At 42.0% G+C, this 27,522-nt stretch overlaps 1 protein-coding gene across 1 annotated transcript in view; it reads right to left on the bottom strand.

The window, feature by feature from the left end:
* The window catches only part of LOC149225689 (protein DETOXIFICATION 46, chloroplastic-like), a 257,569-nt gene that overhangs the window by 38,691 nt on the left and 191,356 nt on the right, over positions 1–27,522 (bottom strand). The window contains exons 11-12 of the mRNA XM_089377279.1: positions 16,016–16,093; positions 15,824–15,895 (exon numbers count right to left, since the gene is read on the bottom strand). Coding sequence (XP_089233405.1) covers positions 15,824–15,895; positions 16,016–16,093 — 150 coding nt within the window. The remainder of the gene's footprint in view (positions 1–15,823; positions 15,896–16,015; positions 16,094–27,522) is intronic.

Genomic DNA, 27,522 nt, shown 5'->3' on the forward strand with positions numbered 1-27,522 from the left:
ATTGATGATCAGGGTGTACATGTGGACCCATCCAAGATACAAGTCATTCGAGATTGGCCAGCCCCAACCACTCTAACAGAGCTCCGCAGCTTTTTGGGTCTTTCCAATTTCTACCGTAGGTTCATGTTAGGGTTCTCTCATATCGCTTGGCCTTTAAGTCAAGTCACCAAGGGCGGAGCAAAAGCCAAGTTCTTTTGGTCAGAAACCCAGCAACGGGCGTTCTCCGAGTTGAAGAATCGCCTCTGTTCTGCACTAGTGCTCACATTACCAGACCTGCAACAACCATTTGAGATTGAGACAAATGCCTTTGACTATGTTATTGGTGCAGTTCTTACTCAACATGGGCATCCAGTGGCTTACCATAGTGATACTTTCAAACACAGTCCGAAAGTACCCCACTTACGACAAAGAAATGTATTCCATTGTGCAGGCATGCCGTTAATGGAAGCATTACATTCTGGGGAAGGAAACAGTCATCCACACAGACCACTGGCCTCTACAGTTCATACAGACACAAGGGAAGTTGCAAAATGATCGTCATCAGAAATGGTCCACCTATCTACAACATTTCCATTTGAACATTAAGTATAAGAAGGGTAGCACCAATAATGTCGTTGATTGCCTCAGCCAACCACCGGTCATGGCGATAATCACTATGTTCGACTCCTGTGGGCACGAGACATCGAGGTGACCACATCTTTACAAGAGCGATCCAAAATTCGACAGCATATACCAGACACTCCTGGAAGGGAAGAAAGTTCCAAATTTTCACCTTCAGGATGCACTGTTATGCCACTTGGGACACGTGTTCCTTCAAGTGAGCGTACCAATATGATTTGGGAGGCACACTACAGTCGAGTCATTGGACATTTCGGAGTAGAGAAAACTGTGGCGGTATTGCAGAAGTATTTTTATTGGCCGAAACTTCGTCAGATGTTGGGAAGTACATTAGATCCTGCACCGCCTACGCCATTGCCAAACCAACCATCAAGAAGCAAGGCCTGTATACTCCTCTACCTACTCCTAGTCGGCCTTGGGAATCTGTCTCCATGGATTATATGTCAGGCCTTCCTTCTACTAAGCACGGCAACGATTGTGTTTTCGTGGTCGTCGACAGATTCTCTAAGATGGCCATCATGGCGACCTGCAAGAAGAGTATCACAACAGAGGCCACTACTAAGCTCTTCTTTGAGCGAGTGTGGGTACACTTTGGGATCCCACAGTCCATTATCTCAGATCGGGACAACAAATTCCTAAGTGCATTTTGGTCAAGTCTTTGGTCGATGTTGGATACAAAACTCACTAAGTCCACGGCTTTCCATCCCCAAACTGATGGCCAAACAGAAGTTGTCAACAGGATGATCGTACACATTTTGTGCATGTACAACTCGAAGCATCCACGCACATGGGATGAAAGTCTCCCCTATGTCCAACACAGCTACAACAAAGCTCTCCACAGCTCAACAGGCCACAACCCCTTTCAAGTAGGGCTAGGATTTCAGCCATTATGCCCCATTGATGTGGCCATACCATTTGCAGCCACTCAGGTAGATTCGGCTCACGTGCAGTCCGAAGCTGAAAGGGCTAACAGCTTCATTGAGCGCATTCAACACATCTGCCAACGAGCCCATGATATATTAGACAGATCCAATGCTAAGCACAAGCAGCTCCATGATCAGCATCGATTGCTGCACAGGTTCCAGGTGGGCGAGATTGTTTGGCTACATTTGGAGAAGGAGCGCCTTGCTGGGCCCCACCGCAAGCTTCGCCGGCTCCGATATGGCCATACACCATCACCAAATCCGTCGGGGACAATGCCTTCGAGCTCAGCATCCCACCGTTCCTTGGTCCGCACCTAGTGTTCAATCAAGATCGCCTTCGGCCATAGTTTCCACCATTGTTGGACACATCTGACATTGCAGAACAGCTCACACCAATAGAGCTCAACCCGGACTGCATGGAACAGGCCACAACTGATCAGATCATGGACACACAGATCAAGAACACTCGACAACAGAGGATACAACTATATTGAGTTGTCAAGAACACTCGACAACAGAGGATACAACTATATTGAGTTGTCAAAGCAGGCCAACTCCTTCACCAAGGGAAATGGCTCACTAGGGACCAAGTTCAGCAGAAGTTTCCTCATCTCATGGAGGAACTCAACGGAATGGGGACCATTGCTTCCTAAGCGGGGAGGACTGATCCAGGTGAATATTGGTGGCCACCCGCCTATTCCACTTGGACCCTCACCACTATTTCTTTCAATTTTTCAGTTTCCTTAATTGTAGCACAATTTACTATTTTTGGCAGTTTTTTGGGTCCTAAACTTCTGGAGCCATTTTGAGGCCCTAAACGATGCTTTTTGGCAAAATTCCTTGTGATTACATAAGAAATCATGTCAGCAATTGTAGTCCTCGGAGAGATCTTTCCAACAAGGTATCATACGCATCAAACGGAGATAATATGACCAAGTTATGACCCCGGGAAGTTGGCTACACAACTAACCCCAACGGGGCCCATAAACTCTTAGTGTTACATCTCCTCGGGTTAGGGTTTTGGTTGTTTAGCGTTTTCTCTTATTGTTCAATAATAAAAAGGCCCTTGAGCCTCATTGTAACTCAATTCAGAGGCATGTAGCCACAAACAACTGCCACTCTGCCACGAAAAACTGTCGCACTGCTCCTCTCTGCTCTTACTACTGTTGCTCAGCCAATAAGACAATGGACTTCTTGGCAAGAAGTCTACTGAGGAAAAGTTCCCTTATTGTGCTTCTCTTCTCTTCTGACATCTTTCTACCTAGCAAAACGACCTGCAGAAAAACTACGTCCCACCAGTTCTTCCTTGCACTAAGCCTTAAGGTTCAACACTACTCCTTTTGCCACGAGAAAATTTCGATCTGGAAACCCTTTTCTCCATCGACTCACTCAGAGAGAGACTGCCTCAAAATTCTTCCCTCTAGCTAGGACTGCGCAAACCCCTCTGGGGATTCGAACTGCTGCCTCCTGCAGCTTTTTCGACCTCCCTTTTCTACCCAGCATTAGGTTCTCTAGCACTGTTCTTCTTGCTTCACCTGCACTGCTCTGATACCATGTGAAAATTCTGCAAATTGGAATCCCTACTGCAGCAACTGATTAAACTTCTCCTATCTGTTAATTATTGAAACAAATTATTTACTACTTCCTACAGCAAATATCGAAGCTAATACACTGCAGCCTACACCAATTAAATAATATGCCCAAAACAAGAATAGAATAGTAGATAAAGATACAACACAAATGACAGTACTTTTTGGACAAATGTCCCCGAAAAACCCCAATGCGGGAAAACCGGTGCAACAGCTCTGAGGATTTTTATTATTATGCAATAATTTTCTAAATACAACTCTCGATGCCCTCATGGCAATCCAGTTACAGAGAAATACAACTAGCAACAGAAATTTGTGAGATTACCTCACTCTAACCAGCAAGTCTCGGCTGATCCGGTAGCTAAACCTACGTGTCCCCGGCTATTTCTGTGCTTCCCCTGCGTGGGCCCTTGGTCAGCCTCTAAGGCTCTCCGTCAGCTCTATGTTGTGTCAATTTGCTCTCTCGGAGCTGTGATGTCAACCCTCTCGGCTCAGACGTCAAACCCCAACGAAGTTTTGAACTTCTGCTAGGAGGATTGTGCTGCCTCTGCGTGAGCCCTTCTGGCTCAGCTTCAACCCCACCTGGGTACTACGCTACCTCCTTCTGGTGTCTCTCTGCCTCCCTGCTACGTATCCTGGCTCAAGAGAAGACTCCCCGACCAAATTATCCCTGCCCCTCACTGCAAAAGCTCACTATCAATATTCTCCCGGTAGCTGCTCTGCTTCAGAAAATCGAACTTCTGAACTCACTCTGTGTGTCTTCCAAATGACCCTCAAGCCTCCTTAAATAATCTCCTCGTTGACATTCAACAACCCAGATTAGAAGCTAATCAATGGCTAAGATCATTTCTGCTTGATCTTCGTCTTCTTCTAGAAGTTACACCCACAGTTAGATTAATTCACATTAATTATTTTATTTTCCTAAGTTTAGACCTATGGTCCCATTGAAAATAATTAATTATTTTAATAAAATTGTTTCTAGGTGGAATTTCCCAAAACGCTTTATGGGTTCTTTGGAATACATGTGCCCAAGCCTCCCTGCAAAATTTGAGACTTAGAGCACATTCGATGCTACTAGAAATCAACATAATGAAGGTGTGCATATCTCCTATGCCATAGTTCAGATGGATTGATTTCATCATGTGCTAAAGCTTTAGCTAGTTGACCCAAGAGTCTATACAATCTTCCTTCACGAATTCTAAAAATGTTAGCATCATCTATACTAGAGCCCTTGGGCCATACAAGTACTTTGCCATCAACAAATGCTACTCTATCTCCTTTATCTTCCAAACATGAAATAAAGACTAAATTCTTTTTCAAACCTGGCACATATATAACATTGTTGAGATGAACATTGTTACCAGATTCCAGCTCAATGGATGTCTTCCCAATTCCTTTGATTGCATAGTTGTGGTTGTCTCCAAGCTCTACCCTTTGAGATAATCTTATTTCCATCATGCTAGTGAGATTTCCACGATCTCCTGTCATATGTCTTGAAGCACCACTATCTACCAGCCACATATCATCATCATCTGCAATAGAACCTGTTAGAGCATAAAAGTAAAAGAAATATTTGTCACCTTTGGATTTCTTTGGATGTTCATCAATGTCTGTTACTGAAGCATGTTGTTTTCCTTTCCTCTTTCTATCATTCGCTCCTTCAGGACATTGGCTCATATAGTGACCAAATCTGTGACAATGATAGCATTGAATCTTTGACATATCTTTCTTTCCTTGTGGAGCAGGTCTTCCTTTTGGTTTTCTATTTTGGAAACCAAACTTTTTCTTTCCTCCAACCTTCCTTTCGAAATGTGAAGCAAATGCTTGACAGACTTCTTCCTTTCTATCTCTTGACATAAGCCTTGATTCTTCTTGAGCACAAGAAGTCCATAGTTCTTCAAAAGAGGGAACTTCCTTCCTGCTACTTATACCAGTTGCAAATGCATCCCATGATCTAGGTAGTCCATTAAGTGATGTAGTCACTAGTTCCTTCTCATAAATGACTTCATCAATTGCTTGAAGTTGGTTTCTTAGTTGAGATATTCTTACGAAATATGAAGCCACAATGTCATCATTTGTCATCCTTACATCACGAAGCTCATTCTTCAAACTCATGACTTGACCAATGTTGTTGACTGTAAATAGATTAGTTAGGGCATCATACATCCTTTTTGAAGTTTCAAGCTTTGAGATATAGGGGATTAGATAATCTTTGATGGAGTCCACAATAAGGCTCACGGTAGTGATGTCATTCTCCTTGAAATTTTCTTTTCCTGCATTATCTGTTGGTTCTACAACCTTGCCATTCACAATATCCAAAACTTTGTTCTTTGCAAGAATAAGATCAATCCTAGTTTTCCAAACTCTAAAATTTGAAGCCCCTTCCAACTTGTTCTCTGACTTCATAGAGGAATCCATAGATGTAGACCAACAATCAAGAAGGTCTTAACAGTAGTGATCTGAAAGTAGACTTCTTCAAGTGTGATCTCAGTGTCCCTTCCTTTACCAAAGCTCTAATAACATGTTGAATTTTCATGTGCAATAGATACAAGCACAATATTTCTAAAAGCTAATAATTACTTCTAATGATGTTGATATTCTTTTAATTTTTCCAGTATATTATTAAACAATTATACTTCAGAAATTCAACCATATAAAAACAATATAACAATAGAGATCACAATGCACAAAGAGGGCATAAGATTTACCCTTGGGAAAACCCGCATGGGGGAAAACCCAACAACCTTTTCAACAGAGAAATTCTTCTTTTCAACAAAGGACACACATGAATTCTAGTCAACAACTAGGTCAAACTGATCTTCAACAAATCTATGGTCAAACTTGGTCAACACACTCCAAGTCAAGCCCCCAATCTGACCCAACAACTCGGCCTTCTAGTTTTGCCTTAGGCTGAATTTCAGCCTCCCAGTCACTGCCCAGAATCCTAGAATTTCAGCCTTACAAGTGCCCGGAAAATTTCAGCCCTGCAATTGTCCAGAAAATTTTGCCCTTGTATCTGCAACAACCTTGAAAAAAATGCAAAGTAGAGAGAGAAATCCTCCACATGTGTGAGCTAGATAGAGAGAGAAAGAGATAAATTCATCCTTCTTTTTCGCCCTCCTTGTCCTTCTTGTCTTTCGCATGGTAGCCTAAAAGATTCTTGTTTCAGAAAGATCGAATTGCTGTCTTGTAGAGAAGGTTGAACTATCTTTATATATTGATCTGTTTGGTCGAATGGGTGTCTCTTCTGCCTGAGCTAACTTGACTTGGAGGGAGGCTGACTTGACTAACTTTTGAGCCAAAAAATCAATTTCTAAAATTCAAATTTTTCTCTTTTAAAAGTCCGTAAGGACATGACTCTAAAATAAAAAAAAATTTTGACTCTAGCATGAAGAACATGCTTTACAATAATCAATATAAATGTTGATTTGGGGTAGCATCAGATCTGCTCTAGCCATGAAAACTGGTGGAGAGGCTAAAGCACATGAGATCTCCAAAACCCAAAAATTCTTTTGGAAAATTCCATCCAGATGAGGAGCTATTAAAATAATTGATATTTTTAATGAGTTCCTAAGTCTAAACTTAGGAAAATAAAAATATTAATCGATATTAGTAAAGATAAGGATGAGAAGCTTCTAAGAGATAAGGATCAAGTCTATTTTAATCTTAGTCGTTGATTAGGGACTTAATCTCGGCTGTTGATTCATCAACAGGAAAAGTATAAGAGAAGACTTGAGGGTCAATTGGAGATACACCAAAGGGAGACCAGTGAGTTCAATTTCTAGAGCGGGATTTGCTGAGAAATTCGAACTAGTGGTCTAGATTGCAGTGAGAGGCAGCAAGTACATAGCAGAGATGCAGGGATAGTGCTTAAGGACCAGCGCAGAGTTCAAAGAGGCAGACGTAGAGCCAATCAGAAAGACACAGAGGCAGCTGCATTGCACAATGACTGGAGGGCCTGTGTGGGTGACGCAGAGAGGCCAAGTGCTGATGTAGTGAGGCAGAGTGCTGTCGCAAAGGGTCTGGGGGCTGTGCAGAGGCCAGCTAGACTGACTCTGAGCTTAAGGGAAGCGCCGGAGAATTTTATGGTTTTACTATTGTGTGGTTATATCGGTTGGGTGAGCCAATTTGGCACCCTAGTTGTACTCAAGAAAAGTTGATTAATAAAATCCTCCTTTGTTGCACCGATTTTCCTGCATTGGGTTTTCCGGGAACAATTTTCCACAAATAACTGTGTTGATGTGTTTGATTTTGTGCATGTATTTGTTTCTGTATAATGGTGTGATATCTGCAGTAGAATTTATTTTAATATTTACTAAAGGGATTTCGTAAATAACTTATTGGAAAATAAGTAAGTAAAATAAATCAATTGTTGCAGTAACAGAATTTTCACATGGTATCAGAGCAAAGAATCAGAGGCAGGAAGAGAAAATCAATTATGGGTCGAGATCATGATGCATAGGCATCTACATCAGGAGACTCGTGCAGATTTTCATAAAATTACACAAGAGATAGAAATTTTGATTTCTCTATGTTGGCTTCCAGATTGGAAGAAGAAATTGCTTGTGTAACAAGCTCTACATCCTCAGAGGTATGGTATATAGACAATGGAGCGACCGGGCATATGACAAGTATCCGAGAATGTTTCTCACGATATCAGGAGGAAAGGATGAATTTTCAAATCACCATGGGGAATAAGGCAAAGTGTACTCTAGTAGGGAAGGGTACCATAGTTTTTCAAACAGAAAAGGGAGAGCGGTTTCGAGCTAACAAAGTGCTGCATGTACCAAGACTGGGGATGAACTTACTTTCTGTATCACAACTTCAAAGCAAGGGCTATGACGTTTTCTTCATTAAAGAGAAAGTATACGTCAAACACCCGAGTTGGAAAAGAAAGTGCAGATTGGAATCAGAAGTAACAGGTGGTGAAGGTTACAGCTAGAATCACCAATGGCTCTAATAGGCAGTCATGGAGACAAGGATTTGAATGAACTATGTCACAGAAGAATGGGACATTTGCACCATAGGGCTCTAAGAATTCTCAGGAAAACTGTAACAGGAGTTCCAGATCTTAGTACAGAACGAGATGATGTATGCAGAGGATGTGATCTGGGCAAGTATGCCAAAGCAACATTTCCTAGGAGTAAAAACAAGGCCAAGAGTGTACTAGGATTGATACACTCAGATATCTGCGGACCAATGTCCACTAAAGATCTTAGTGGTGTTGAATACTTCGTCACCTTCATCGATGGCCACTCCAGGAAAACTTGGATTTATTTTCTGAAAATCAAGGACGAAGTTTTCTTTCGATTCAAAGAGTTCAAGGCTCTGGTGGAGAATCTAACGGGAAAAAAAATAAAAGTTTTGCGCTCAGATAATGTGGGGAATATGTCGATAAGGACTTCACCGATTTTTGCGTTAGGGAGGGCATCAGAAGAGAGTGGACAACTCCTTACAATCCAGAGCAGAATGGAGTAGCAGAAAGGAAGAACAGGACTATCGTGGAAGTAGCTAGGGCCATGATGTATGATCAGGATATGCCAAAATTCTTGTGGGCAAAAGCATGCAACACGGCAGTCTATGTCCAGAACAAAACTCCTCATAGGGCATTGGGCAAGATCACTCTGGAGAAAGTCTTCACCAGGAAGACACCTAAAGTCAGTCATTTCAGGGTATTTGGGAGTTTAGCATATTGTCATATACCCGAGGAGAAGAGGAAGAAGTTGAATCAAACTGCAAAGAAAGGATATCTAGTGGGATATAGTGAGAACGCTAAGGCATATAGAATCTATCTTCTAGGGAGCAGGAAGGTAGTAGTTCGACGAGATGTGAAGTTCATGGAAGATAGGGCCTTCAGAAAATCTCGAGAAATGCCTTCCGAGGAGCAGTCAAAAGATGAGTCGTTGGTCAAACCACTTCAACCAGCGAAAGCCAAGAATTCTCCTTTAGAACAGGAAGTGGAGGAGCTAATAGATGCACCTGCCACCAGAGGAAGAATGAGCCGGGAACTCCGACAAATTCTGCAAGATGCAGAAGATTTCATCGGTGCACCAAGAAACAATAAAAGGGAGCGAAGACAGCTAGATAGATATCAGGCCTTAGTAGTTCAGGATGGGGAGCCTTGCATCTTTTAGGAGGCCGCTCAACATCAAGTTTGGATGGATGCGAAGGTAGAGGAGTGCAGCTCTATAATGGTGAACGATGTCTGGGAAGTAGTGCCTAGACCTTAGGACAGATCAGTGGTAGGTTCAAGATGGATCTACAAGATTAAATACGTTGTAGACGGTAGTGTGGAAAAATACAAAGCCAGGTTTGTGGCTAAGGGGTATGCTCAAAAGGAAGGAATAGACCTAGTAGCCAGGTATACATCTATTAGAACAGTGATATCTCTTGCAGCACAGATGGGATGGGAGATTCATCAGATGGATGTCAAAACGGCATTTCTGAACGGGGTGATAGAAGAGGAAGTATACGTTGAACAACGAGAAGGCTTTGAGACACATGAGAAGAAGTCTCATGTATGCAGATTAAAGAAAGCCTTGTATGGGCTCAAACACATACTTAGAGCATGGTATGGTCGAATTGATAGCTACTTGCAGAAGATGGGGTTCGTCAACAGTGATACAGATCCCAATCTCTACTATCTGGTTGTAGAGAATGAGCCTCTAGTCTTAGTATTATATGTGGATGATCTCTTCCTGACAAGATCATCCAGACTCATCGAGGACTGCAAGAAGAACCTAGCCACAAAGTTTGACGTGAAGGATTTGGGATAGATGCATTATTTCTTGGGGTTGGAAGCTTGGCAGCAGAAGGGTGAAATCTTCCCTGCACGAGGGAGATATGCTACAGAGATCCTAAAGAGATTCAGGATGCAGGACTATAGGCCGATGGCTACTCCAATGATCACCAACTGGAAGAAAATTGATGCATCAGAAGACAAAGATGTTGATCCCACCTTATACAAGCAACTCATAGGGTCCCTGATGTATCTGGTCAATACCAGACCAGACATTTGTTACGCTGTCAACACCCTCAGTCAGTTCATGGTGGAACCAAAGAGGGCTCATTAGGCAGCAGCCAAACATGTTCTCAGATATATACAGGGAACAGTCGATTATGGACTCTTGTACACCAGAAGTAATGATATCAGATTGAGTGGGTTTACTGATGCAGATTGGGCTGGAAGTTCAGTGGATCGGAAAAGTACCTCTGGGTATTGTTTCAACATTGGATCAGGGATGACCTCCTGGTGCAGTAGGAAACAGAAATCCGTAGCTTTGAGCTCAGCCGAAGCAGAATATATGGCCGCTAGCACAACTTCATGTGAAGCCATATGGCTTAGAAAATTGCTTGTAAACCTATTCAGAAGAAGGATGGAGGCAACCAGGATCATGTGTGATAATCAGAGTTGCATCAAGCTCTCTGAGAATCTAGTGTTTCATGATCGGTCAAAGCACATTGATATTCGGTGTCACTTTGTCAGAGACTGTGTCCAACGAGGAGTTGTGCAGTTGAGCTACATTCCTACAGGAGAACAGGTGGTGGACATCCTTACCAAGGCCCTTGGAAGAACCAAGTTCGCTTATTTCAGGGAGAAGATGGGGATGGTAAAGAATCCATTTCAGTAGCAGAAATGGATAAGTATCAGGTGTTGCAATGCTATGAGCAGCATGATGCAGCATTTGAGAAAGAGTTGCAGTGCAGATGCAGTGTTGGGAAGAAGGACCAGCAGCAGCACGGATGCAGAGGGAGTTGCAGTACAGATGTAGCAGTGGCAGTGCTAGAGCCATGGGCAGCAATACACGAGGCAGTAGTGCAAAGGATGTTGGGCAGCAAGGCCAAGCATCAGCACAGGTACCGGTGTCGGATGATCAGGGTGATGCTCAGTGGTGGAGTATTACTAGAGCACATTCCTCGCTAAGAGGGAGTGTTGATTTGGGGTAGCATCGGATGTGCTCTAGCCATGAAAATTGGTGGAGAGGCTAAAGCACATGAGATCTCCAAGACCCAGAAATCGTTTTGGAAAATTCCATCCAGATGAGGAGTTATTAAAATAATTAATATTTTTAATGAGTTCCTAAGTCTAAACTTAGGAAAATAAAAATATTAATGGGTATTAATAAAGATAAGGATGAGAAGCTTCTAAGAGATAAGGATCAAGTCTATTTTAATCTTAGTCGTTGATTAGGGACTTAATCTCAGTCGTTGATTCATCAACAAGAAAAGTATAAGAGAAGACTTGAGGGTCAGTTGGAGATACACCAAAGGGAGACCAGTCAGTTCGATTTCTAGAGTGGGGTTTGCTGAGAAATTCGAACTAGTGGTCTGGATTGCAGTGAGAGGCAGCGAGTACATAGCAGAGAGGCAAGGATAGTGCCTGAGGACCAGCGCAGAGATCAAAGAGGCAGATGCAGAGCCAATCAGAAAGACGCAGAGGCAACTGGATTGCGCAGTGACTAGAGGGCCTGCGTGGGTGACGCAAAGAGGCCAAGTGTTGACGCAGTGAGGTAGAGTGCTGACGCAGAGGGTTTGGGAGTTGCACAGAGGCCAACTAGACTGACGCTGAGCTTAAGGGAAGCGCCGGAGAATTTTATGGTATTACTGTTGTGTGGTTATCTCTGTTGGGTGAGCCAGTTTGGCACCCTAGTTGTACTCAAGAAAAGTTGATTAATAAAATCCTCCTTTGTTGCATCGGTTTTCCTGCATTGGGTTTTTCCGGGGACAATTGTCCAAAAATAACTGCGTTGATGTGTTTGATTCTTGTGCATGTATCTGTTTCTGTATAATGGTGTGATATCTGCAGTAGAATTTATTTTAGTATTTACTGAAGGGATTTCGTAAATAACTTATTGGCAAATAAGTAGGTAAAATAAACCAGTTGCTGCAGTAACAGAATTTTCACAATAAATACATCAAGGGCCAAAATATACATTATGAAGATCGGCCATAGTTACAAAATTCAACATGGGATGTAGTAATAGCACCAAAAAGAAATCATTGTCATCACTCCTGGTATCCTTCCCGAGGATCACCACATCCTTCTTCAACTTTGTAGTCTTCAGATCTAAATCAGTGCCAACAAACCACCCTTCCTTAACACACTGGTCATTCAACTAAAAAGCCTCAAAATGGACAAGTTGTAACCTATTCCTTTAATTCACTCTTAGCATATTATTGTTCATTGTTCTAGTGTCAAAGTTTAAACTTGAAAAGAGTAGATATACCCACCTAGCAGCTTGTACCCAATGTTGTCTGGATTCAATCTTCACAACATTTTTGTCACTTCTGTGTAGGATATCTTACAGACTTGTAGTATAAGTTTTGGCCTCCTCCAACCTAGCAAGAGTAAAATCACAATTGGACCTGTGGATTGGATAAGCTAGGGCTCGACCTCCATTAAAAAGCAGCAAGAGTAGATCACAGACTTCAACCTATGACCTAAGACTCAGCCTCCTTCCGCACTAGCAAGAACAAACCCACAAACTCACCCTAGTGCCTAGATAAACTAGGACTCAACCTCCAAAACTGTCACAACTATGCAAAAATCAGTGGTCTAGGACTCATCCTACATAATAGGTTTGATGTTTGTTCTAACAAAGGTAAGTAGTCAGCCTTTTACAAGGGCTCAACCTACTTCAAAATGAGTGTAAACACTACCTAGGATTCGCTCTGCTCAATCTCAAGAAACTCGGCCTTGTCAAAGTGTTATATCCCCCACAAGAATCACAACAGAATAACAAAAATGATCCTCCTTTAGATCGGATTTGCCATAGCTCCTCAGCTCGGCCCACTTCCTTCCTTAGCTCGGATCCTGTGGTCATTTTAGACCTTGTTCCTTGCTCAATCATCGAGTTTCCTTCCTTCAAAGGAGGCACACGTGTGGTCTTTATACCAAACAAGTCGGGGGTCAAGGAACCAACTTGTCCACTGGCTGGGCCGACTTGTGCAACTGTCAGAATGTATAATGAATATTCAAAAAATCATTTCTCCTCAACCATGAGGAGTTAGAAGGTGTGCCATATATCATTGGAAAGGTCTCAAAATATGCTATTTGACTATGTAACTTTCTCTTTTATTTGGAGAGTCTTTGACATCAATAAAAACCATTTGCAATAGTCGATCACCTCATACTTCCTTTTAAATATGTCAAATCTAAGCAACAAACAACAATCACAGCTCTAGAGTGCACCAAACAGCAGAATGGTGAGACTAGTCTAGTGCTCCAGGTTTCTCCTCATCCTCCCCATTTGGGAGGCCAACTAATATTATTGAGACTAGTCTAGTGGTATTGCTTTGTACATTAGGCCACATGTTCTCAGAGCATTAGAGAGATCAGCTCTAGACAGATTCAAACTAGAGCACCTCCTGCCCGTCAAATTACTTCACAGACCCAGAGGAGCAACAAAGATCCATTCAAAGTTTCCTCCTTTCGACTTCAGATGCTAGGAGTATCCCTCACTCCTACATTCCCCTCAAGATCATACAACAAGACACCCTGATGGTTCCAAAGGAGTCCAACAGCAAAACAGTGCCTCATTTTCCCCCCATGCCCTTGGCCATCAAACTCAGGAGACCTTGACATCATCAGTGTCATCATCCAATCTCTCTCTCTATATCTTGATAGTTTCTTGAATTGACCAAAATCACTTAGTATTTTGTATCACCATACCTTTGTCACGGTTTTGTACGTATGTTATGATGTTATACTTATGTATGTTTCTTTCTTTATATTATTTTCGGAATTTCTAGGGGTTGCGCTCGCACTCCCACATTGTATTCATATTGGTTGTATTCTTTAGTCCCATTGACCTACTTTTGTGGTCATTCTTCAGACATTAATATAATTATCTCATCTTGTTTATGTGAATTGATGGACTGTTTATTTCCTCTTGAAAATTCTGTGTTATGGATAGCAGAGAGTGTTGGGTTAGAGTATGACATCTTGATTAGTGTCTGCTGGAATTTAACATCTTTCAGTTGTAACACCCTCCTTTTGCCTGCTTGATGATTATTCCTTCATTAGGACTCCAGATTTAATTTTTGGACTTATGGACAGCAAGAAATAGGTGGATGTAGCATGCTTCTTTTCACTGTAATCAGCTCTATTCACAAGAGAAACAAGCTCCTACGATCTTGCCTCAGAGACCCCATTAGCCCAATGATGTTTAGGCACTAATCTTACCTTACAACCACCTTTAAAACAAACTCAAAATCTTTTCATTTAATTGCTGTTTGGTAAATCTGAATTGTATTATCAGATCATCCATGAAATAAGATTTATTTTCAAGCCTAAAGTTCATCTATATTTAGCATCTTTGTTAGGCTTACTCTATGCATGATACAATAATTTGTATTAGAAAATTACAATAGAAACCAGACTCAAATTGAACCTAAAAATCATCCATTCATCATATCTTGTAGGTTCATTTTCTGTTTTGAATAGATCTACAATTTATAGTTGAATATCATAATAAAACCAGATTTAGACGAAGTCTCTTGAAACCCCCTTTTGAGTCATCTTCTTTCATTCAAGACTTGATGTTTAGGGATTCCCCCCTTGAGTTGGAAAAGAACCGAAATAAATTGAGCAAGAAGGTTATTGAGGTAACAGTGGATGACCTCTCCAAGTTCTTTCATGTTTTGACCTTGTCAACTAGGACTTTTACACCTTGGGTGAGGATCTGAATGGTAACATCCTGAAAAACAAATTTGGGCTTAGTTGTATTTTACAAGTTATATATGACCATTTTAGTGAATTGAATTCCTGATTCTGCCTTTATCTGTGGCAGAATCATTAGGTGAACCAAATGAACCCTTGGTTTAATCCTTCTCTGCATACAACAATTACATGTGACAACTGACTCCTTTTACAAATCCTCTTGTCAAATATTCTATGGGTTCCTAATATTTTAATAAGTTGTCTATTTGTCTTAGAGTTCTTGCCTACTTGAAGCACTTCTTCACATTAATCAGTCTTTCAATGTCATCACCTTATGTATCTTTGCCATAGAGAGTTTGATGGCTTCAGTTCCCTTTGTGTATCTTTACATTGTCATATTTGATGCATATATCTTGCTGCAGAGTATTTCTCTTCAAGGCTTGGAAAACTCCATACTTTCATTCATGGTTTACATATTCTGAGTTGTAATTATTCTTTTAGACCTCAGACACTATCTGCTCTTGTAATAGCACTATATTTGTGTCGGACAAAGCTTACAGATACATCAGCATGAGAAATTTTAAGCAGAGAGGCAAATCATGCCACCATTTGAAGAGGAATATATTATTCAAGTATGGACGTACAAAAGTATGTAATAAAGTTCAGGGATATATATCTCCTGTAAGCTTAAAAGATCATAGACACTGTTGTAGACAAACGACTCAGTTGTTTCTTATTTGCTTTTGACTGACAAATTTATTTTTTGATATCTTGACTGAAGCTTTACTCCAGATCATTTTGTTTGCGAGTAGGAGATGCCTTTTGTATGTTAATTTGGGGTTTCTCATACTATTTGATTTAGTTGGATGTTAATATCTCGTAGTCTGGTCTTTCCATAACACAATGTCATCTTTCACTTTCCTTCTAAGTATGACAAAAGCATCAAAGACTTTATGAACAAAAAATATGCAAATTCAAATCCATTCTCTCTTTTCATTTTATGTACTATCAAGTGGAGATGTGTTGCATACCACAAGTGAAATGCAGCCTCCACAAAAGCATGATACCATGCTGAAGCTAAGGTATTTCAAATCTCTTGCAGCCTACAAATAAAGTATATGCTTGGCATCATTGAAATTTTATAAACAGTGTGCCCAGGAAAAAATGAACCCAAATAAATAATTGCTAACATTCAAGAATGTTTAATGAGAGAACTTGTGTACCAATAATGTTCCCTCTAGGCTTAGCGTGGGTGGTGTGATCAACATACTAAGAAAAAAGGGCAATGTTACTCCCCGCATCTGCATATCAAAAGATTTCAGCTGGAGTTAGGGTATTTTTGAAGTGATGGCATATTTTTCCAAGCACTTCCAAAAAAGAGAATCAACTTTCACAAATAAGAATAAAAATAAGATTGCAGTAAAGATAAGCTAAAACAAAGTGCATATAAATCATCCACTGCAATTCAATGTGCACAGCATGCAAATTCACAGATATTTCATAGTATTCAGTTAATTCAGGCATATTATCAGCACCGTGGATGTTTCTTTCCTTGTATGATTGAAATATTGTCAATGCAGAGTGAAATAATTGACATTCCACTATCTTGTAAAATGGAACTTTACTCCTTTGTAGAAATGCTTAAAAATGCAACATTATCAGCATGTAAAGTGTGTCAAAGTAAATAAAAACTAGCACCTTTAAATTGAAGTCCAAAAGATTTGTACTAGCCTATGAGCAACTTAGAGGGCCTACCTATTGTCACCTCAATAACTCTCACTTTCGATTGGCTCTCCTCTAGCTGAAGGGGCTAAACAATGAAGCACAAGGTGAAATAAGGGAGTAGCTTTAGTCACGATGTATGATAAACTTTGTAGAAATAGGCAATCATACATTTCTAAGACCAATGTCACTCCAAGGGTTATGGAGTCAGATAGATTATAATATAAAGAAAGAGGGCTTGGTATCATATGGAAGAAAAAGCAGCGAGGCCATTACGATATGCCATGACTAATCCAAGTAGAACCTCTAGATTATGAGAGTAAATGAAGGCCCTATTACTGCAAAATCTAGTAGCCTACTACAAAGCCTCACTAGGCACACTAGGTCAAAGGCAACAATGAGATCAACCACCACTATCACCCTAGTGGTTGTTCCCCTGCTACTTTGGGAATGGATATTATCCCCACAAGGGAGGCTTCACCAACAGGTCTCGAAGATTAGATAACTCAAGGATTCTCAAGCTAAATACCCTCTAAGGAACCTATTAATTAGACATAATCAATAAGGTAGGGCTTTGGGTGAAAACGAGGTAGCGAGTTCAAAGAACCTGTTACCGCTCAAACAAGCAGGGGTACTAGGAGGGGATCCTAAAAGGGCAACTACTAGGTCAAGGGAAACAATAGAGCGATAGCCCACTGTTAGCTTAGCTAAGGCACTCTGCTCTTTACAGACTTTCACCGACGGGAGGAGACCCAGTATAAAGGGAATCACTATATGGATGGATCAATGAAGAGATAAGGAGTGATTCCTAAGGACTATTCACAAGAGAGACTCATCGTATGGTTTGCTTGCTTGAGAAGCAAGGTGTAAGGCTCTTTAAGAAGGGCCAAGGGGATTTCAAGGGCTAGGATTTGCAAATTATGCTTGTAAAGGAAGGACCTAGTCCTAGAAACACTTGTGAAAACTTGGTTTCCAAATCGTCTTTGTAAAATTATATTCAATAAATTGTGGGACCAAGTGGACCCAAAATTAGGTCAAGGGGGTGGAGTTGATCAATCAAAGGTGTGTTTGACCTAATTGAGGGAGAGAAGGGGATCAAAGGGGGGATTTTCACTAATTTTGATGCAATGATCCCAATGAGGTCACTAGCCAAGGGAAGCCAAGGGAAATAATCCATCTCGGAGCTAGGGCTTGGAATATCTCAAGGTCCCGCCGTCAGAAATGCTTCAAATTTGGAGGGCCTCTAGAAGACACAACAGCGCAGTAAAGGGAAAGAGATTGAACTTTTTGGATGGGTGAATCGTGAGAAAATGATGCCCTAGGTCACCTATGGAGGCTAGGCCTAGAAAGAAAGAGAGAAAGGTGAGAAAAATATGCTTTTGAGTGATCATCAATGGAGGATCAGTGCCTAATCCTTTGGGAGAGATGGAGTCAAGGAGATTCCAATGCTTGGAATGGATTCATTTAGTCAAGGAGGCCTCTAGAACAATTTCACATGGCATTAGGGCATGAGAACAATTGCTTCAAGGTCTTTACACTTCGATTTGCAATATATGATGACTTATTGAGATAAAATTTCAATAAAACATCTCTAGGAATATTCACTCATTCATACATGGCCCATGACATGATGCAATGCTATAAAAGAACAAATTTCCACAATTTCGCATAAGAAAAGCAGTAAATTTCAGCCTAGTATAGCGAAAATCCCCAGCAACATGCATGTGACATAAGAAAATAACAAGAATAACATTAAAAGAGTACTTACATGTAAGAAAGAGTATATCCAATCATCATTATATGCCAATAGTGAAGCTCCAAGACAAAAATTAAAGAGATCCAAACATCAAAATTCATCCATTCATCCAAATTCGTCCTCCAAGAAGGATAGCAAAAATCTCAAAAGAGAGAAAGATCCAATCCAAATGACGATGATCAAAATGATTCATCTCACTTCTATTTATACAGTCCAATGAATTCGATTTAGCTAATTTGGCCTAAGTTAGCCCCTAAAATAAAATAATGTGCATAATAGCAAAACTTTTGGTGACAAGCCCACCAAATAGCTCAATAATGTAAAGATAAGCCTCTCAAGAGGATGGAATGATCAAATAAAGTGAGACGTTGGGCCTTTGAGGAGGCCTAATGAAGTCCAAGAGGTGCCATGACGTAGAGATTGTTGATTTGGGGTAGCATCATATGTGCTCTAGCCACAAAAATTGGTGGAGAGGCTAAGGCACATGAGATCTCCAATACCCGGAAAGGGTTTGGCCAGATTCTAATAGTTTGGGAGATATTCAAATAATTAATATTTTTAATGAAGCCCCTAAGTCTAAACTTAGGGAAATTAAAATATTAATGTGAATTAATATAAAACTGTGTTAAAATGGTCCAAAAGTCATGGATCAAGCCAGATCTAATCTTAGCCATTGATTAGGGACCTAATCTCGACCGTTGATTTGTCAACGAGAAAAGTATAAGAGGAGGCTTGAGGGTCACTTGGAGAACACACTAAGAGATCAAGATTTCGACTTTTTGGGGCTGGGTTTCCTGAGAAAGTTGAGAGAGTGATCAAGAGTTGCAGCTGAGGGGCAGTGAATATAGAAGCAGAGAAGCAGAGATAATGTCGGGAGGATCAGCGCAGCAGCCGGGAAAGCTAACGCAGAGGCCAGAAGCCGGAACTACCGGGAATAGCCAAAACTACTAGGAACTGCCAGAACAGCCGGGAAAGCTGACGTAGAGGGCAGAAGCCGAAACTTCCGGGAACAGGCAAAACTACCAGGAACTGTCAGAACAGCTGGGAAAGCTGACGCAGAGGGCAAAAGCTGAACTACCGGGAACAGTCGGAACTGCCAGGAACCACCGGAATAACCAGGAAAGCTGGCGAAAAGGGCAGAAGCCGGAACTGCAAGGAACAGCCGGAATAGCCGGGAAAGCTGACGCAGAGGGCATATGCCGGAACTGCCGAAATTTTTCTCTGTTGGGTGAGCCAGATTTGGCACCCAAATTGTATTATGAAACTGCTTAATAAATCAAACCCTCAGATAGCTGCACCGGTTTTCCCGCACTGGGTTTTTCTAGGGACATTAGTCCAAAAATAACGGTGTCATTTGTGTGCTTGTTTCTATTTCCTTCAATTGATAATCTGTAATGTGTTGAGCATGTACTTGTGTTTATTTTTAGTATTTACATGGTAAATAACTTGTTAATTAATCAGAACGAGTAGGAAGGAATAAATCAGAAAGTACATGGAGGGTTTCTAACTGTTAGACTTAGAAACTTCGACATGGTATCAGAGGGTGGTTGCAGATCACAGGATGTTAAATTATGGTATGTTCTATGCTTAGAGCAGTTTACTTTTTTTCTTCTTATTAGCCACAAATTAACAATCACATATACATTAAGTAAAGTGCAGATAGAACATTAAACGATCAACAGAAAACAAGCCAAGACCAGAGACACAAGATGTGGTGGCTAGCCAGGGACAAACCCCAATGCGGGGAAACCTTTCGATCAAATCTTCTTTTATCTTCAATAGTTCAGCAGAGAGAAATAGTACAAAATCAGAATTCTGTAATTTTATATCAGCAACAACAAACCCTAGATCAACAAAGTCAAACTTGGTCAAACGAGTTGAAATTGACCTCCAATATGCTTGGTCAATTTCCGGTCAACTAGCCCTCGAATAGCCTGAAGAAATAGCCCTTGAACAGCCTCAAAAACACAGTCAAACTGCTACCCAAAACTAGGGCAGTCAACGCTGGTCAAACCAGAGGTCAGATTGCCTCGGTTTCTGCGCCAAAATCTGCAGCCTGCCTAGGAGAGGCAGCCACACCAAAATCGCACCCTTGATGAGTCAACGCTTGGTCAACGCAGGTCAAAGATGCCTTCTACTGCCTCAGTGAAACTCAGTCAACACAGTCAACAATTTCTGCGACCTCTTTCCTACATCCTCTTTCAGCCTGCGTCTTCTTGCTTCCCACGTGTGAGAGATCCTCTTCCTTGTGTACACCAATCATACAAGGAGAGAGAGAAGAATGAGAGATGATGAGATGAGTTGAAATGAATCAACCTCACTTGTATTTATATGATTTGTGCCACACATTTAGTTGCTGGCCGACCTTGACGATTTGTCAAGTAATAACAAATAAATTCATATCTCCATAAATACTTGTCGGAATCGGATGATCTTTAGATCAATCCTACACCTCTCAACAAGAGGAATCTAGGAAAAATATCAGCTGCCATAAAGGAGGTGACCCATATGGAGTTTGGCCCTAGTTGCCAATTTTAACACTCCCTCTCAACTAGGGAGAACTCCATCTGCAATACGTCTGATCGTTGCTACTATCTCAGCCATCACATGCACTACCTTGCACTGCTTCGCCCTGCTCTGCTCTGCTCTGCTCGAACTATGAAGAAGAAGAAATGATCGAGGATGTATCATACCATCCTCCACTGACCCGAAGTCAATCTCAAAGTGTGTCAAACCACTGTCACTGATCCCAGATCAATGGAGGTCATCCTAGCATAGGGAGTACGGTAGATACAACGATGCATCCATCGATAGTACTACTAATGGTCCCTAACCCCATTTCCCTACTCATTGATTAGATGAGAGGTACTTCCGATGAGTCCCACACTGCATGGGTAGGATGCCTCGACAAGAGAACTAATCATCCTGTCCACAGGGGAACAAATCATCATGTCCAACAGTCGCCACCGGAGAACTAATCATCTTGATCCACAGGAGAACTAATCATCCTATTCCACAGTCGCCACGGAGAACTAATCATCCTGGCCCACAGAAGAACTAATCATCCTGTCCTACAGTCGCCACGGGGTGTCACAGGGGAAGGTTGAACCTTTCACCCTGTACATAGTGCACCACCAGGGGATGGTGAGTCGCCCTGTGGTCGCATGTCGCTCCAAGAAGTACCCCGCGCCCCCCTAGAGCTCCCGGAGCTCAATACATCATACTCGACCCTCATAAAAGGGTCTCTGAACGACACCAAGTCGTTTTTAGAAAGTCAAGAATTTGACCTTTCTTAGGGGCTTCATCAAAATGTCGGCGACTTGTTCATCTATATTGATATGTTGGAGCCTTATTGCTCCCCGCTGCACCATATCCCGAATATAGTGGTACCTCATATCGATATGCTTGGAGCAATCAGGAAATACGGGATTCTCTGATAAACGAATCCCACTCTGGTTGTCACACAGGATCACGGTAGTATCTAATGTAAATCCAAACAGCTCACTGAAGAGCTTTCGCAACCAAACCGCCTCACAAGAGGCCATACTAGCAGCAATATACTCTACCTTGGCGATGCTCAAAGCCACCGACTTTTGCTTCCTGCTCATCCAGGATATCGAGGCAGATCCCAAAGAGAAACAGCGCCCAGAAGTGCCCTTTTGGTCCACCACATTGCCTGCCCAATCAGCATCGGTATATCCATGTAGTCTCGCATCTCCAGCAGTGTATCTCAACCCATGAGTGATTGTGCCACGAAGATATCTCAATAAATTCTTGGCACCAATCCAATGTGAGTGGTGAGGCTCAACCATATGTTGACTCAACGAGTTGACTGCAAAACATATATCCGAACGAGAGTTCACCAAGAACATCAATGCTCCGATGAGTTGATGATATTCGATAGCATCTCGTAAAACGAGTTTGGCAACACTACCGCTTAACTTCTTGAAGTCAAGCTCCATCGAGGTAGTCACGGGCTTGCAGTCCACCATACCGAATCTCTCCAATATCTTCACCACATATTTTCCTTGAGATAGGAAAATCTCCCCTAGCTTCTGCCAGACTTCTAGTCCTAGGAAATAGTGCATCAGCCCTAGGTCCTTCATCTCAAATCAGAAGCCAACTCCCTCTTAAATTTGTGAATGAGAGGGTCTAACCTGTTAGAAAGAGACCGTCAACATACAGCACCAGTATGAAAGGATTGTCATCTTCAACTTTAAAGTAAAGGTTAGGGTCGGCATCACTCCTAGTGAATCCCAGCTTCATCAAGTAGCTATCAATCCTCTCATACCACGCTCAGGGTGCTTGCTTCAGCCCATAGAGGGCCTTCTTCAACCTGCACACATGAAATTCTCGATCATGAATCTCAAATCCTTCGGGTTGCTCCACATAGACTTCCTCTTTGATCGAACCATGCAAGAACGCGGTCTTGACATCCATCTAATGTAGGTTCCATCCTTGCGAAGTAGCAAGGGCTATAATCAAGCGGATGGTGGTATATCAGGCAACAGGTGCAAATATCTCGTCATAGTCTATACCTTCCTTCTGAGAGAAGACACGAGCGACAAAACAAGCCTTATACTTTTCCGCACTTCCATCATTTGCATGCTTTAGCTTGTAAAGCCATTTCGAAGTGACAATTGCTTTGTCCTGGGGTCTGGGGACCACATCCCAGAAATCGTTTTTCATGATGGACTCATATTCCTCAATCATAGCATCCTTCGATACTTGATGCTTGACAGCGTCTGCGAATGACGAAGACTCATTTTGGATGATCGTGCTCATGATGGTCAAGTATCCCTGATACCTGGTCAGCTTCTTGCTTTCCCGGAAGGTTTCCCTAGGTGCAATGTGCCCTTCAGGATCATCAAGTGTCCCCCTAAGCCATGAAGGCCTCTTCCTAGAAGAGGAAGGCTCTTGCGGAGGGGGATCAATAAGATCCATAGGTTCTTCCACATCGGGCATCATCTCATCTTCTTTTTCCTTGGATTCCCTGATGTTAGCTTCTTTAGATCCCCTTTGAGTAGGAAGATTGTCAACTTTGCTAAGAGCCATATCTTCGTCAAAGGTGAAATCATGGCTAATCTCGATTTCCCTTTGACCAACCACATAGATTCTATAGCCCTTAGTGTTTTCGCTATAGCCCACGAAGATTCCTTTCTTTCCAGATGCACCCAATTTGTTCCTCTTCTCCTTCAGCACATGAAAATATATCGAACTTCCAAAAATTTTAAAATGAGATACGTCAGGTTTCTTACCAGTGAACATCTCTTCGGGAGTCTTGGAACCCAATGCTTAATGAGGGCATCAATTTTGCACATATATGGTGGTATTCCCAGCTTCGGCCCATAGAAACTTCGGAAGTCTTTGAGCGTGAAGCATAGCACGGACAACTTCCACAATCGTACGATTCTTCCTTTCCGCCACACCATTCTACTGAAGAGTATATGGTGTTGTAGTCTCCTTCTTAATGCCAGCCTCTTTGCAAAAGTCATGGAACTCATTGGATTCATACTCAGTCCCATTATCAGTGCTTAAGATCTTGATCTTCTTTTCAGTTTGATTCTCGATCAAGGCTTTGAAGTGACGAAACCAAGTGAACACTTCATCCTTCTTTTCAAGGGGTATATCCAAGTCTTGCGAGAATAATCATCTGTAAAAGTGAGGCAATATAAATATCCTCCCAAAGAGTTCACAGGCATCATACCAGATATGTCTAAGTGAACCAACTACAATATATCGGAGGTCTTGCTTTGGCTTGAGGGGAGTGGTCCCCTCTTGAGCTTTCCTTCAGCACATCCGGACATACACCTTCTTGCTCTACTCGGAACTTGGGCATTCCTGTCACCATTTGTCTTGGGTAGAGCTTTATAATGAAGGTGAACAAACCTCCAATGCCATAGTTCGGACTGAAGTGATGTGTCACAAGACATGACACCCAGCGGACTTCCTCCGACTTGATATAATGAATTGACTCGAAACCCAAGAGTGAAAGCTTCCTTAAAATTCTTTTTCCATACACATACCTTGCCATTGATGAAGGTTACCTTGTAGCCTTTGTCCTCCATTGCCGAAACGGACACCAAGTTCTTTTTGAGATCAGGTACATATAGGACTTCTTGCAAATGAATTGTATTACCCTGATTCAATTGAAGAGTGACATTCCCTACGCCTTTCACGGGATATTTTGTGTCGTCCCCAAGAACAATTTCCAGGTTGGTCTTCTTTTCTATCAAATTGGAGAGAGCTTCTTTGTAACCAGTGAAGTGCCTTAAGGCACCACTATCAATAAGCCAATTTCCCAACGAGTCTGGGGGAGTAGTAGTAGAGAGGGCCACTAGTAGATAATATTCATCTTGCTTATTGTTAACAACATTAGATTCATACCTGGAGTTTCTTGCCTTCTTGAAGGGTTGTCCTCTTCCTTGATTTCTGGCATTTCTTTTGCCTCTGCCATTGGACCCGCCATTCCTTTGATTGCCTTGAGAGTGATTTTGGTCATCGTCATGGTGTGAGTCCCTTTTATCATAGCACTCCCTCGCATAGTGGCCCATTTTGTTGCAATTGTAACATCAACCTTTTCTTCCACCCCTTGGTCTAGCCTTTCCTTTGGATTTAGCCCCAGAATTGTTTCTTCTTTTAGCATGAGAAGAAAAGGCAGAGGGATGGGCTTTAAGTGCGGGCATTTCTTTCTCTTCCATCCTTGTCTCTTCTTGAATACATCTAGCCATCAATTCCTCAAATCCTGGGATGACATTATTGTTGAGAAGAGTAGTCCTGAATATATACCATTCAAGTGGCAGTCCTCCAAAAGTTGTGATAGTCATTTCTCTGTCAGGAACTACTTCCCCAATAGATAGGAGAGAATTCCTAATCTCAGTGATCCTTAAGAAATATGCTTGCATACTCTCATCTTTGCCCTTCTTAATTTCCTTCAACTTATTTCTAAGGAACAGAACTTGATTTGCATCATTAACTTTAAATAAACTCACCAGTCTATCGTAGATTTCCTTGGAGGTTGTCAGCTTGGAAACATAGGCCACCAGGCGCTTGTCGATAGAGTCCCGGATGATCTTCCTTGCTTTGACTTCTCCCTTGGACCACTTGCTTTTGGCAACAGCGGATGCATTTGATGGAGGCGCAACAATATTGCCTCTCACATGGTCCAACACTTCCTGATCTTCTAAAGTCAGATCGAGAGACATCTTCCATCTGTGTTAGTTAGACTTCTCATGGAGCTTGTCTTCGGCAGGGAAGAATGCTGAGGACCCCATGAAGTTTTTAGGATAGCCTTGCCAACCTTCTCTTCGGTGATTGCTCTTGCTCTTGCTCTTGCTTGGGCTTTGTCTTCACCTCAGCTCTGATACCATGTTAAATTATGGTATGTTCTATGCTTAGAGCAGTTTACTTCTTTTCTTCTTATTAGCCACAGATTAGCAATCACATATACATTAAGTAAAGTGCAGATAGAACATTAAACTATCAATAGGAAAACAAGCCAACACAAGAGACACAAGATGTGGCGGCTAGCGAGGGACAAATCCCAATGCGGGGAAACCCTTTGATCAAATCTTCTTTTATCTTCAATAGTTCAGCAGAGAGAAATTGCACAAAATCAAAATTCTATAATTTTATATCAGCAGCAGCAAACCCTAGATCAGCAAAGTCAAACTTGGTCAAATGAGTTGAAATTGACCTCCGATATGCTTAGTCAATTTCCAGTCAACTAGCCCTCAAATAGCCTGAAGAAACAGCCCTTGAACAACCCCAAAAACATAGTCAAACTGTTGTTGATTGAAGTCAACCTACTGCCCAAAACTAGGGCAGTCAACGTTGGTCAAACCAGAGGTCAAATTGCCTCGGTTTCTGCGCCAAAATCTGTGGCCTGCCTTGATGAGTCAATGCTTGGTCAATGCAGGTCAAAGATGCCTTCTATTGCCTTAGTCAAACTCGGTCAACGCAGTTAACAATTTCTGTGTCCTCTTTCTTGTGTCTTCTTGCTTCCCACGTGTGAGAGATCCTCTTCCTTGTGTATACCCAATCATACAAGGTGAGAGAGAAGAATGAGAGATGATGTGATGAGTTGAAACAAATCAACCTCACTTGTATGTATATGATTTGTGCCACACATTTAGTTGTTGGCCAACCTTGACAATTTGTCAAGTAATTACAAATAAATTCATATCTCCATAAATACTTGTCGGAATCGGATGATATTTAGATAAATCCTACACCTCTCGACAAGAGGAATCTAGGAAAAATATCAGCTGCCATAAATGAGGTGACCCACATGGAGTTTGGCCCTAGTTGCCAATTTTAACACAGGAGAACTGAGGACATCAACAGAGCAGAGCAGCAGCAGCAGAAAATAGTTGTCCCGAGTGATAAAAGTTGTTCCTCGCAGCAAAGCAGCAAGGGAGGGGTGACGCAGTGCCTGCATCATCAAGTTCGAGCCAAAAAGAGGCTGCGCAGAGGCTGAGGGAGGCAAAGACAAGCTCACGCAAAGCCACATAGAGGCCAGGGGGGTTGACGCAATTGGCTGAGGAAGCTAGTCTGCCAGTATCAGGACTGCGCAGAGCCTTGGAACTCTCACCTTTAGGTTGCTGGGGTCTAGGAGGCTGTGGGTAAGTTGCAAAGTGGAGCTGGAAGGGTACTGTAGTCAAAACAGTACCTAACAGGGTAAGGCCAAGGAGGAGGGAGTTGCTACCGAGGGTTTCTAGCCGAGAAATCTGGATCAGTGGTGCAGCGGCATAGACAATCAGAGTAGGGGGCATCTCGACATTGGCAGAAGGGTTTCCAGGAGGGAAATCGAGGCTCAAAGGAAGTCACATCGAGAACTTCCAGGAGAGAAGTAGAAGAGCAGCAGAATGACACTACACAGAATAAGAGACTAGGACAGACTAGACGGAGCCTCAAACTTCGTAGTCTGGAAGCCCAGAATCTTATATCTGTAATTGACAGAAATCGTGTCAAGCACTTCGCCTTGAAGACGATAGCAGTCCCAGTTGACCCAGCTGACAATGACAGGTATGAGGAAGCAATGGCGAGGGCCAAGAGTATCATTCTTGACGGGGTCAAGGATCATATAGTACCACATATTGCCGAGAAGAATACGGCACGGGAGATGTGGGAGGCCCTGACCAAGTTGTATCAACATACTTCCGTGCAGAGGAAGATGCTCCTAGAAAATCAGCTGCAGTCATACCAGATGCAGAAGGGAGAATAGATCGACACCTTCCTCGGTCGATTGAA

This window comes from Pinus tabuliformis, chromosome J (assembly GCF_031772625.1).
Source record: "Pinus tabuliformis cultivar Carrire ecotype Pingquan chromosome J, CPIR1, whole genome shotgun sequence".
Lineage (NCBI taxonomy): Eukaryota > Viridiplantae > Streptophyta > Pinopsida > Pinales > Pinaceae > Pinus > Pinus tabuliformis.